General features: G+C 44.8%; 2 protein-coding genes across 3 annotated transcripts in view; both read right to left on the bottom strand.

The window, feature by feature from the left end:
- HSPA14 (heat shock protein family A (Hsp70) member 14) overlaps positions 1–12645 on the bottom strand; it is a 29405-nt gene extending 16760 nt beyond the window's left edge. Inside the window, exons 1-3 of one of the 2 annotated variants that reach the window (XM_019738306.2) lie at positions 12484–12645; positions 11406–11486; positions 11247–11329 (exon numbers count right to left, since the gene is read on the bottom strand). In XM_019738306.2, coding sequence (XP_019593865.2) covers positions 11247–11329; positions 11406–11486; positions 12484–12540 — 221 coding nt within the window. In that variant the 5' untranslated portion in view covers positions 12541–12645. Of the gene's footprint in view, positions 1–7010; positions 7094–7169; positions 7251–8253; positions 8386–11246; positions 11330–11405; positions 11487–12483 lie in introns of those variants that run through there. The other variant, XM_074324785.1, reaches the window with a different exon arrangement.
- MSANTD7 (Myb/SANT DNA binding domain containing 7) lies at positions 466–7225 on the bottom strand. The gene is made up of 4 exons (XM_019738307.2): positions 7170–7225; positions 7011–7093; positions 4306–5037; positions 466–3788 (listed from the first exon to the last, which is right to left on the bottom strand). The coding sequence occupies exons 3-4, from the start codon at positions 4865–4867 to the stop codon at positions 3265–3267; spliced, it is 1086 nt and encodes a 361-aa protein (XP_019593866.2). The 5' UTR covers positions 4868–5037; positions 7011–7093; positions 7170–7225; the 3' UTR covers positions 466–3264.
- Positions 12646–12741: the final 96 nt, after the last annotated feature.

Below are 12741 nucleotides of genomic sequence, written 5' to 3'. Positions count from 1 at the left end.
AAATTTAGTGTTCCTTCCATTAAACCCTCCCTTCTTCCCTTTGTCTAAACCCAGTATTTAGACTATATCCTGTACAAATATCTTAAAATAAAAAAAGGTGGAAGTGTGCCCGTAGTAATTTTGTTGCACCAGTGTTATAACTAGTACACAACACCAGTTCTTTCTTTAGAATACAATTGAAGTCAACCAGTATAATTTATCCTATTATGTGTAGGTTACCTATCACTCAGACAAGAGAATTTGCTAGGAAAGGATCTTTGATGAATTTTACAGAATTCTTAGAAATGAAAAATTATTTTTCAACTGTTATGCAAAGAAGACCTCGCTCATGTGAGGACAGAAAGCACACATTGCTCTTGGGGCCATACACAGGCAAGACCCTGGAGATTAGCAGAGCAGAAGGCAGAGAATAGAGGTGACAAATGATCACGGATAGCGCCAGAAAGTAGCGGACTGACCCACAACTACATACAAGTAAAAACTTTATTGTCCACATCAGGATTGAATCATGTAACAGACAACCAAAGGGTGGCGGGAGGTTGGTATACATAGCACCCCATTCACAACACGGTCTCTAGGAGCAGAGAGTGAAGCCGACCACTGTGATCACAACCTTTACCAGCAACGCCATTCTCTTGCCCCTCCTCCACACTTGTCTCTTGCAGTCAGCAGGCCCTCAGGCCTGGCGCATGTCAGCACGCATGTGCCACGGGGTCCTTGTCCCCGCTACGGGGACAGTACAGTGCCTTCCATGTCTGAGCTTTTACATTCATTTGACCCTCACAACATTCCTGTGAGGGAGGTAGGATAGTTAGTAGTTTCCCACTTCAGAGGTGAGGAACCTGAGGTACAGAATGGTGAAATGACCCACCTAAGGCTAGACCGGGAGCAATGATTGGGCCTAGAGTTTAGGCGGCATTTCTGGGCTTGTTTTCTTTCACACGACCTCTCGTTATTACAACTTCCCTCCTCTTAACAGTATTTTGCCTATTTTTCCGTGTACTTCTTTAAGACCTTTCCCTTCAGTTTGATTCCCACATTAAGGATACTTCACCCATTAGATTTTCACCATACTACCTCCAAAGTTGAACTCCACTTCTGTCCTTCAGCACTTCTCTTATCTCACATAAATCCTTGCCTATGTGTTTTGCTATCATTAACAGATTAATGTCGTACAGGCCTAATTCTCCTTCAAGTAGTTCCGTTTTTCCAAAAAGTCTACCTACCTACATTATCTAGTGTTATCTAGTTATAACTGACACATATCCCTCCATATAATGACCTAAAGCAATTGAGAAAATGTGTGTTTGTGTGTGTGTGTGTCCATTTTAATGCCTTAACATATGCTCCTTTAAAAGCAAAGAATCTTTGTCTGGCGTGGTATTTATAGACGTTCAGTATATTAATAAATACTAATTCTGTAGAATGCTTCCTTAAAATACAATTGTTACCAGTATTTCAAACATAAATATGTGGCTGTGACTGAAAATACTACAATTAAAATTTCATATTGTCTTTTTTGTTATGCTACTTGTCATAGAATTTTAGAGTTGGAAGGTCCTAGAAAAGTCATCTAATACAAATCTCTCATTTCAGATAAAGAAATGGAGGCACAAAAAGGGCAAGTGATTTGCCAATGGACCTGTGACACGACAGGATTAGAACCCAGGAGTTTAACTAGACTCCAGGGTATGCCCCACACCAGCTGCCTCCCACCCCCATCACCTACTCATTGGAGCAGCTCGCTCAAGAGCTATTCGTGGTTCCAGGTATAGTCCCACTATTGTTTTACCCATTGCTCTATTTGTATTTCCAGCATTAAGCATCTAACCCTGCAAAATATAAAATCTCTCCCAACATGCTTACACTTTTTTTTTCCAGCCTCTAGATTGAAAGAAAACTGTTTAAAATCCAAGGCTCCTATTTGTATTTCCTGAAAGTACTAAGTAAACCACTAAAAGCTTTAAGTTAGTTTAATGATGGCCAGTAATGGCTTCCCTTCTGAAGTAAACTGGAAGCATGGCTCAACACCTTTCCACATCCCAAAGGAAGAGTATGTGTTTTGGGGTGGAAAGGGAATTCATTTGTTGAGAGCTTGTGCTTAAGAGGAATTCTCTATGGCAGGCAGTCTTTATTCACATCACCCTCAAATGTTCTTTTCCACCATATGCCACTAACTAGGTGAACGTTCATCTATACCAAATGAGAAAAAATGACTTTGGAAATTTCCCTAGAAGGAAAGTTTTTTAGGGCTTGCCTTCTGTAACACGTAAGAGAGAAAAAAGGCTAATAGAAAAGAAATGAAATTAGCTAAAAGCACTTGGGAAACTGATATAATCCGAATTCTTTCCATGATGATCAAATGGCAACCCAAACTTAAAAATATATAATTATACATATAAAGGGACCCAAGTAATATGGAACACAAAGAGTTTACTTACATTTAATATTTTGTAAAACAGCCAATATCTCATTATACCAAAGCTTATCAATATGCACCGTAACACACGATTGTAGCTCCCTGTTAGTTCTGAATTATATTCTTATAGAGACTAAGAACTACTAAAATGGACGGAAAGATGGTTTGACTAGCGAGTTTACTAGTATGTTATAGACACAGCAGTGACAATGAGAGGAAGGTACTAATACATGTTGTCTCTATAGTAGTCTTGAGCTATAGAGTGATTAAAAAAAATGAAGATCTCAAACTCCAGGAAGCAGTCAAGTTCAACTAATAAAGATTCAAGCAATGAGGTCATCATGGTGTACAACCACAATTCTATATCTTGTCAATTAATGCACCTCACCCTAGCCTTACCTCGGCCAAGGTCAAATACGTTAATAACTTAAATGTATATAGTGCTTTTAAATATTTAAACCCTTTCACATCTATCAGCAGTTTGCTCCTCACAACAACCCTGTGAGGTAGGCAAGTCAGGAGTTGTTACGTAGCTCCCATTTAACAGATGAGGAAACTGGTGTAGAGAGGTAAACTAAATTGCCTCACAGCACTGCCAAAGCCAGGGCTAACTAGCTCTCCGGACTTGGCTCTGTTCGTTTTCTATTCGGCCACCCCTCACATATCTGAAAGGTCTTTCAGTTAGTGGAGAAGCTTGGGAAAAGCAATTAGCACATTATTCCTGCAGAATCAAGGCTCATCTACGTTTTTTCTGAGGACATGGCAAAGGAGCCAGGGTATCAGAAGCCAACTGCTGGATCTGGGCTTCTACCACGTTAGGAAATACAGCCTTGTGTCACCAGCGCCTAACTTTTGGTATTCGAAATTAGCCTCTGAAGCAATTTTTCAAGGCCTAGCTGGAAAGCACCGGTGGCCTCTTCCACTGCCGTCGCCAAGCGTCTGACTGCGACGATGGCATCCCTGCGGAGCTCGTTGGCCGTGTCTTGCTGAGCACTGGCCTCCTCACCAATAGCGATCAGCCTGTCCAACTTTTCTTCCTCACGCTTTGAAAGTTCTCGTGCCAACCTCCTATTTTCTGCCAATTCAGCTGCAATAGTCCTGGCCACTGACCGCCTTCTTCGCCTTGCCCACCTTGGAGGGGGCTCACTGGTCAAAGGCCTATCCCCACCAGAAACCAAAGGAACTCCGGAGGAGGAGATTGGAGGCTGCTGTGTGGAGGCCACCCCAGGAGAGTTTCGGCTGGTGCTGGTGCCAGGGCTGGGCTCACCGGACACACCCAGTCTGGCCAAGGGGCTGCTCTGACAGGGAGCAACTGCACCTCTGAAAAGGTGGTAGGAGCTGCTGTAGCTGGGGGTCCCTTGAGAGCACCCTGAAAAACAAAGCAACAATGTTGCAGAGAGGACTTTCCTGCTAAGGGAATGCTTGGAGCCAGCAGCTGAGTTGAGAGACAATTACAAAACGGTAGTCATTCCTGGAAAAGGCTCATTCTTCAAGGGACTGGGAAGAATTCACTTCAGTAGTCTGGATATTTTGGCCTGTTGTAAGCTTACCCCCAAAATCTCCCCCTTGCTTTCCTGAGCCCCTTTCCACTTAGCTACCCAACCCACTCTATATCCACAAATGCATGGGTACCCATTATAAATAATGCCAGAACTAGTATGGTTCTCAAGAGGACATCTTCTGTATTTAGAGTTTTAATACCTTATATATCTAGGGTCATAGCTTTTAAACACTTGGAGCCCTTAATCTTACCATTAGGTTTAAAAAAAATAAAAGAGGGCAAGGGCAGAAAAAGGGACAATGCTGAAGAGAACAGCATCCAAACACATGCTGGTGTTTAGAACCCAGTGACTCTGGGACCCCGATCTTTTACGTCTGGGAATTACCTGCACCTGAGGATTCATCCCAGGAGTCCTCAAGGTCACTGGTTTCTCGCATCTGGTCACTGATTCTCAGTTGACAATCATCATCTGACTCCTTAACTGTTTTCAAGGTAGGCTGGTGATCTGCTGCTTGAGTCCTTTTTGCTCTCAGAATGCTGGTTCCCTCCTCCCCTGGGGTGTCAGAGGCCCCCAAGTTCTGATCACACTGCTGGGCCCAAGCAGCATCCTCCATCAAGTTGTCTGGGTCTGTCGCTATCTGACTTCGGAGAAGCTGATCCAACGTATCGTAGAATGGACAGTGGGGCGGATCGCTGAGACTTGCGGCGTGGGCAACATACGCCTTTAAATACAACGCCTTGAGAACTTTAAACTTGGAGCGGCACTGGCGCTCGGTGCGGCGGAAGCCTTCCTGCTGCATCCTCTGAGACACAGCCTGATAGACATCCGCGTTATGATGCACGGTCTGGAGGCGCTGAATGTACTCTGCCTCGCCTAGTATGGAGAGAAGAGTCCGCGTCTCCTGTCGGGACCACCGGATGCCCGCACTGCTATTGGCACTGGCCATAGTGGACAGGGAAGGAAGGCTAGCTGAGCGGAGCTCCTGGGCAGCAAGGCGCAAGTCTGAAGGTGTGGGGAAGAAGCACTGGTGCTCTCAGTCTATTTTCCAGGAGCCAGCCGGTTCTTCCCTCTCAGGGCTAATTGCTGAGAAGCCAGGTCCGAGGACTGAATTTCTGGCTGGAAGGCCACAGGGGAATGAGAGTTACAGGGAGGGTGTAAGGAAGCAAGTTAAGCGGTGCTACCTGTAAGTAGGTCGCAAACAGGCAGGATGCCCAGACTGAGAAAGCACAACGCTGGACGTTGGCTGGGGATGGATACTGGACCAGGGGCTAACACGGGACTTACTGGCTTGATACCAAGGGGACTGGCTCCTCCACAAAGGCCAGAAAGCTTCCAAGGCTGAGACCTGGTACAACTATGTATCTGTAAAAATCATCCTTGTCTTGTAAGCAGACAGACCGAGGGGGAAATACCGGGAGCCCGGGGTACCTCATTCCAGAGACGTGCTAGCAAGACCACGGTGCAGCGTTTGTCTGAAGGGCGCTCATCCTTCACTACCCTCGGCCTACGCAGCGTGCCGTGGCTATGTATTACTGACATCACTGCACTCCTTTGTTAAAAAGTAACTTTCGGGGCCAGAAATGAAGCTTAACTTCTTCCTGTTAATACAAAGCTTTTGGCATAATATGGCAGAAGACAACCACATCATTACTCATCTGTCTGCCCCAAAACAGCAGCTTAAACAAACAGGGATACCAGGAGACAGATCTATGGACAGGTTCTGTATCTTGACTGTATCAATAACAGCATCTGGTTGTGATATTCTACTACTGTTTTTCAGGATGTTAGCCTTGGGAGAAAGTGGTAAATCCAGTAATACATCAGATCTCCTTGTATTATTTCTTATAACAGTATGTAGAATTACCTCAAAATAAAAAGTTTAATAAAAAAACATATTGTTGGCTGCTTACAGTGAATCTAGATTCAACATACAACTCCCTTTTTTTCAGTTTATAATTTGAAAATTTTTGACACCAACTAATTTATCATCATCACAAATATCTGAGTTCTCTCCAAAATACTAGTTTTTGGCACAGTGCTTAGATATTGGAAGGAAAAAAATAAACGTCAAGTTCAGTTTAACTAAACAAAGGTAAGGGATAACAAAAAAAAAAAATCTGTATGTAAAAAAAAAAAAAAAAAAACTCCATTAAATTTGATCTATTACCCCCAAATCCCAGAATCAACTTAAGGAAATTTCTACTTAAATTCTCAACTGAACAACACAGAAAGGAAACAACTTGAGCTAAGGGTTAAAAGTCCGATTCTAGTTCACCCCCCTAAGTGAGTAATACCATAACTTCTATGTGCCTTGATTTTCTCATCTATAAATGGGGAGGGATAAAACCTGCCTTACCAATCTTACAGGGATTTGAGAGGATTAAGTGAAATAATAGATGTGAAAGCACTTTGAAAATTTAAAAACACTATATCAAGCATTACCAGTCCAGTGAAAATGAAACCCCCTAATTATTATGGTATCTATAATTTGAGGAGACAGGAGTCTGGGGAAGCAAACCTTTTTAATCTTTTAATTAAAGCTACAACAGATGATTAACCTGATTCTTACTTAAGACGTTAATTAAGCTGTTTCTCTAATGATTAAATTTGTAAGCCACTGGAAAAGTTCGTTCCCAGAAAGTGTCACAAAAGGACCCAAAGAAGAAAATCGAAGCATCTACATAAATTATGACCAAATGTATAGATTTTGCAAAATTCAACTATAGTGCAAAGAAGTAGTCAAATTCCCACAAAAATCTTTCAAGGTCCCTCAGTTAAAAAATACAGAAATGTGAAAAGTCCAAATTACCACCTCTGAATGACACGAACTGTCAAAACTAAAGGAATGCTGGCGTTTACCAATACTAACAGACCTATCAGCAAGAAACAGATGTCTGAGTGAATCCTATCCTTGAGAAGACTCAACACTAATCATCAAAAGAAACAGCCTACTGGGGGGGGTACTCTCTGAAATGACAGTCATAAAAAAACAATGAAAAAGCAAATGGTGTTTCTAGTTTCATTCCACATTATGCTTAGGATGTATAAACACATTTTTATTACCATATGTAAATTATTTTACTCCATACCTCCTGCCAAGGATCTGCTTTACTTTCACTACTGTATTTGAAATATTTCTTATTCTACTTTGTTTTGCCGCCAATCCCACAACCTGAAAAAAGAGAAATATATTACAATGCATATAATTTTTACTTATTTCAAAGTACAAAAATGAGAAAGAATAGTACCTCTTCATTTTCTGAATAAGCAACAACAGCTGGAGTAACTCTGTCACCTGCATCATTTGCAACCACATCAGCCCGGCCATCCTGGAGAAAAATACACAACTATATTAGTTGTTTTGAAATGAAACATATATATATAGTCTCATTAGACATATTCGGGCCAGTGTTACTTTGCATATATGTGGAAAAAATATGCTCTACCAATATTTTAAATGTGTAGATTTAACTGCCGCTATTAATCTCCTATATTTTATGTAAGGCCAACATTCCACGAAGAACTGCCTCATTTTTTTCAGTCTTCTCTGCCTAGTCAATAATTGGAACAAACATAACAATCTTTCCATGTACAATTACAACAAGTCTTATTACACACACTTCCTTCCCCTATAAATACATAGTTCTTCCCTTTTCCACATATAACGAAGCAGCACTAATCCCTTCGGCTTTTCCTTACAAATCATTTGGCATTTAAACGCGAGACTAGTATCAAGGGAGTTCACTATGATTGCTCCTTCCGCCTCCCCACTGATGAGACGAAGGCCACAACTCCTTGTCAAGCTCTCTTATTTCCAGAAAGGCCAAGTCAGTAGACCACACACCATCAACTCGCTTCACACGCTTCGCGGGATCAACAGCTCCAGTTCCAGATCGCAGCCACCCCGCCCCTTCCTGGCAAACGTCCAGAAAGCTCCAGGGCTCCTGCGGTCACTACATCCCCGAGACCCTTCAGGCATCCTGCGGCGTGACGTCCCCGGGACCGTCCCCCTCGAGGCCTCCCGCGCCCACGACGTCCCCGAGACACCCCCCCCCCCGGTCTCCTGCGACTCTGACGTCCCCGGATCCCGCGCTCCAGCGTCGTCACGACCCTCTATCAGGGCGCAGCTGGCTTTTCCGGAGCAGCAGTGGACGAAGCGGGGTCCGCCGGGCTCTTCGCCTGGAAACTTCTCCGCAGTACCGCCTCTCCGCGCGACGTTCCTAGGCCGGCGACACGCCGTTCACAACCCCGTGTGTGATCAAAGGATTTGGCCCCTCACTCAGAGAACGGGGTGGCTGACATTAGGCCCATAGCCCAGCCCCATTCCCTCACCTTATAGACGGCCACACAGGCTGATGTGCAGCCCAGGTGCACTCCGATGGCCGCCATGAGGCGGCAGAGACAGCGGCAGCAGTAAAGAGTGGTACCCGGGTGGCTACAGGTCTCCGGCTCCCAACAGCCCCATCAGGCACCGCGGAGACTTCACGTTCCCGACCGCCCACTGCGTCCGGTCCGAACGCCGCGGCCTCCCGCGTCGTCGCCAATCAGCCTGGAGGTCCCGCCTCCCTCACCAGCAGTCGGCGAATAGCTTTAGTGCGTCTCTCCCCGCCCGGCTGAAGCGACACCGCGTGTGCGATAGTGCGCACGCGCCAGTTGGGGATCACTGGTTTCTCGCATCTGGTCACTGATTCTCAGTTGACAATCATCATCTGACTCCTTAACTGTTTTCAAGGTAGGCTGGTGATCTGCTGCTTGAGTCCTTTTTGCTCTCAGAATGCTGGTTCCCTCCTCCCCTGGGGTGTCAGAGGCCCCCAAGTTCTGATCACACTGCTGGGCCCAAGCAGCATCCTCCATCAAGTTGTCTGGGTCTGTCGCTATCTGACTTCGGAGAAGCTGATCCAACGTATCGTAGAATGGACAGTGGGGCGGATCGCTGAGACTTGCAGCGTGGGCAACATACGCCTTTAAATACAACGCCTTGAGAACTTTAAACTTGGAGCGGCACTGGCGCTCGGTGCGGCGGAAGCCTTCCTGCTGCATCCTCTGAGACACAGCCTGATAGACATCCGCGTTATGATGCACGGTCTGGAGGCGCTGAATGTACTCTGCCTCGCCTAGTATGGAGAGAAGAGTCCGCGTCTCCTGTCGGGACCACCGGATGCCCGCACTGCTATTGGCACTGGCCATAGTGGACAGGGAAGGAAGGCTAGCTGAGCGGAGCTCCTGGGCAGCAAGGCGCAAGTCTGAAGGTGTGGGGAAGAAGCACTGGTGCTCTCAGTCTATTTTCTAGGAGCCAGCCGGTTCTTCCCTCTCAGGGCTAATTGCTGAGAAGCCAGGTCCGAGGACTGAATTTCTGGCTGGAAGGCCACAGGGGAATGAGAGTTACAGGGAGGGTGTAAGGAAGCAAGTTAAGCGGTGCTACCTGTAAGTAGGTCGCAAATAGGCAGGATGCCCAGACTGAGAAAGCACAACGCTGGACGTTGGCTGGGGATGGATACTGGACCAGGGGCTAACACGGGACTTACTGGCTTGATACCAAGGGGACTGGCTCCTCCACAAAGGCCAGAAAGCTTCCAAGGCTGAGACCTGGTACAACTATGTGTCTGTAAAAATCATCCTTGTCTTGTAAGCAGACAGACCGAGGGGGAAATACCGGGAGCCCGGGGTACCTCATTCCAGAGATGTGCTAGCAAGACCACGGTGCAGCGTTTGTCTGAAGGGCGCTCATGCTTCACTACCCTCGGCCTACGCAGCGTGCCGTGGCTATGTATTACTGACATCACTGCACTCCTTTGTTAAAAAGTAACTTTCGGGGCCAGAAATGAAGCTTAACTTCTTCCTGTTAATACAAAGCTTTTGGCATAATATGGCAGAAGACAACCACATCATTACTCATCTGTCTGCCCCAAAACAGCAGCTTAAACAAACAGGGATACCAGGAGACAGATCTATGGACAGGTTCTGTATCTTGACTGTATCAATAGCAGCATCTGGTTGTGATATTCTACTACTGTTTTTCAGGATGTTAGCCTTGGGAGAAAGTGGTAAATCCAGTAATACATCAGATCTCCTTGTATTATTTCTTATAACAGTATGTAGAATTACCTCAAAATAAAAAGTTTAATAAAAAAACATATTGTTGGCTGCTTACAGTGAATCTAGATTCAACATACAACTCCCTTTTTTTCAGTTTATAATTTGAAAATTTTTGACACCAACTAATTTATCATCATCATAAATATCTGAGTTCTCTCCAAAATACTAGTTTTTGGCACAGTGCTTAGATATTGGAAGGAAAAAAATAAATGTCAAGTTCAGTTTAACTAAACATAGGTAAGGGATAACAAAAAAAAAAAATCTGTATGTAAAAAAAAAAAAAAACTCCATTAAATTTGATCTATTACCCCCAAATCCCAGAATCAACTTAAGGAAATTTCTACTTAAATTCTCAACTGAACAACACAGAAAGGAAACAACTTGAGCTAAGGGTTAAAAGTCCGATTCTAGTTCACCCCCCTAACTGAGTAATACCATAACTTCTATGTGCCTTGATTTTCTCATCTATAAATGGGGAGGGATAAAACCTGCCTTACCAATCTTACAGGGATTTGAGAGGATTAAGTGAAATAATAGATGTGAAAGCACTTTGAAAATTTAAAAACACTATATCAAGCATTACCAGTCCAGTGAAAATGAAACCCCCTAATTATTATGGTATCTATAATTTGAGGAGACAGGAGTCTGGGGAAGCAAACCTTTTTAATCTTTTAATTAAAGCTACAACAGATGATTAACCTGATTCTTACTTAAGACGTTAATTAAGCTGTTTCTCTAATGATTAAATTTGTAAGCCACTGGAAAAGTTCGTTCCCAGAAAGTGTCACAAAAGGACCCAAAGAAGAAAATCAAGCATCTACATAAATTATGACCAAATGTATAGATTTTGCAAAATTCAACTATAGTGCAAAGAAGTAGTCAAATTCCCACAAAAATCTTTCAAGGTCCCTCAGTTAAAAAATACAGAAATGTGAAAAGTCCAAATTACCACCTCTGAATGACACGAACTGTCAAAACTAAAGGAATGCTGGCGTTTACCAATACTAACAGACCTATCAGCAAGAAACAGATGTCTGAGTGAATCCTATCCTTGAGAAGACTCAACACTAATCATCAAAAGAAACAGCCTACTGGGGGGGGTACTCTCTGAAATGACAGTCATAAAAAAACAATGAAAAAGCAAATGGTGTTTCTAGTTTCATTCCACATTATGCTTAGGATGTATAAACACATTTTTATTACCATATGTAAATTATTTTACTCCATACCTCCTGCCAAGGATCTGCTTTACTTTCACTACTGTATTTGAAATATTTCTTATTCTACTTTGTTTTGCCGCCAATCCCACAACCTGAAAAAAGAGAAATATATTACAATGCATATAATTTTTACTTATTTCAAAGTACAAAAATGAGGGAGAATAGTACCTCTTCATTTTCTGAATAAGCAACAACAGCTGGAGTAACTCTGTCACCTGCATCATTTGCAACCACATCAGCCCGGCCATCCTGGAGAAAAATACACAACTATATTAGTTGTTTTGAAATGAAACATATATATATAGTCTCATTAGACATATTCGGGCCAGTGTTACTTTGCATATATGTGGAAAAAATATGCTCTACCAATATTTTAAATGTGTAGATTTAACTGCCGCTATTAATCTCCTATATTTTATGTAAGGCCAACATTCCACGAAGAACTGCCTCATTTTTTTCAGTCTTCTCTGCCTAGTCAATAATTGGAACAAACATAACAATCTTTCCATGTACAATTACAACAAGTCTTATTACACACACTTCCTTCCCCTATAAATACATAGTTCTTCCCTTTTCCACATATAACGAAGCAGCACTAATCCCTTCGGCTTTTCCTTACAAATCATTTGGCATTTAAACGCGAGACTAGTATCAAGGGAGTTCACTATGATTGCTCCTTCCGCCTCCCCACTGATGAGACGAAGGCCACAACTCCTTGTCAAGCTCTCTTATTTCCAGAAAGGCCAAGTCAGTAGACCACACACCATCAACTCGCTTCACACGCTTCGCGGGATCAACAGCTCCAGTTCCAGATCGCAGCCACCCCGCCCCTTCCTGGCAAACGTCCAGAAAGCTGCAGGGCTCCTGCGGTCACTACATCCCCGAGACCCTTCAGGCATCCTGCGGCCTGACGTCCCCGGGACCGTCCCCCTCGAGGCCTCCCGCGCCCACGACGTCCCCGAGACCCCCCCGGTCTCCTGCGACCCTGACGTCCCCGGATCCCGCGCTCCAGCGTCGTCACGACCCTCTATCAGGGCGCAGCTGGCTTTTCCGGAGCAGCAGTGGACGAAGCGGGGTCCGCCTGGCTCTTCGCCTGGAAACTTCCCCGCAGTACCGCCTCTCCGCGCGACGTTCCTAGGCCGGCGACACGCCGTTCACAACCCCGTGTGTGATCAAAGGATTTGGCCCCTCACTCAGAGAACGGGGTGGCTGACATTAGGCCCATAGCCCAGCCCCATTCCCTCACCTTATAGACGGCCACACAGGCTGATGTGCAGCCCAGGTGCACTCCGATGGCCGCCATGAGGCGGCAGAGACGGCGGCAGCAGTAAAGAGTGGTACCCGGGTGGCTACAGGTCTCTGGCTCCCAACAGCCCCATCAGGCACCGCGGAGACTTCACGTTCCCGACCGCCCACTGCGTCCGGTCCGAACGCCGCGGCCTCCCGCGTCGTCGCCAATCAGCCTGGAGGTCCCGCCTCCCTCACCAGCAGTCGGCGAATAGCT

The sequence above is a fragment of the Rhinolophus sinicus genome, linkage group LG02, assembly GCF_036562045.2.
Source record: "Rhinolophus sinicus isolate RSC01 linkage group LG02, ASM3656204v1, whole genome shotgun sequence".
Lineage (NCBI taxonomy): Eukaryota > Metazoa > Chordata > Mammalia > Chiroptera > Rhinolophidae > Rhinolophus > Rhinolophus sinicus.
This window is presented reverse-complemented; position numbering and strand designations above follow the sequence as displayed.

Coding starts and splice junctions, on each gene's coding strand:
- MSANTD7 (XM_019738307.2), bottom strand. CDS start 4,867: ATGGCCAGTGCCAATAGCAGTGCGGGCATCCGGTGGTCCCGACAGGAG. Junction 3,789..4,305: donor GGATGAATCCTCAGGTGCAG/GTAATTCCCAGA, acceptor TTTGTTTTTCAG/GGTGCTCTCAAGGGACCCCC.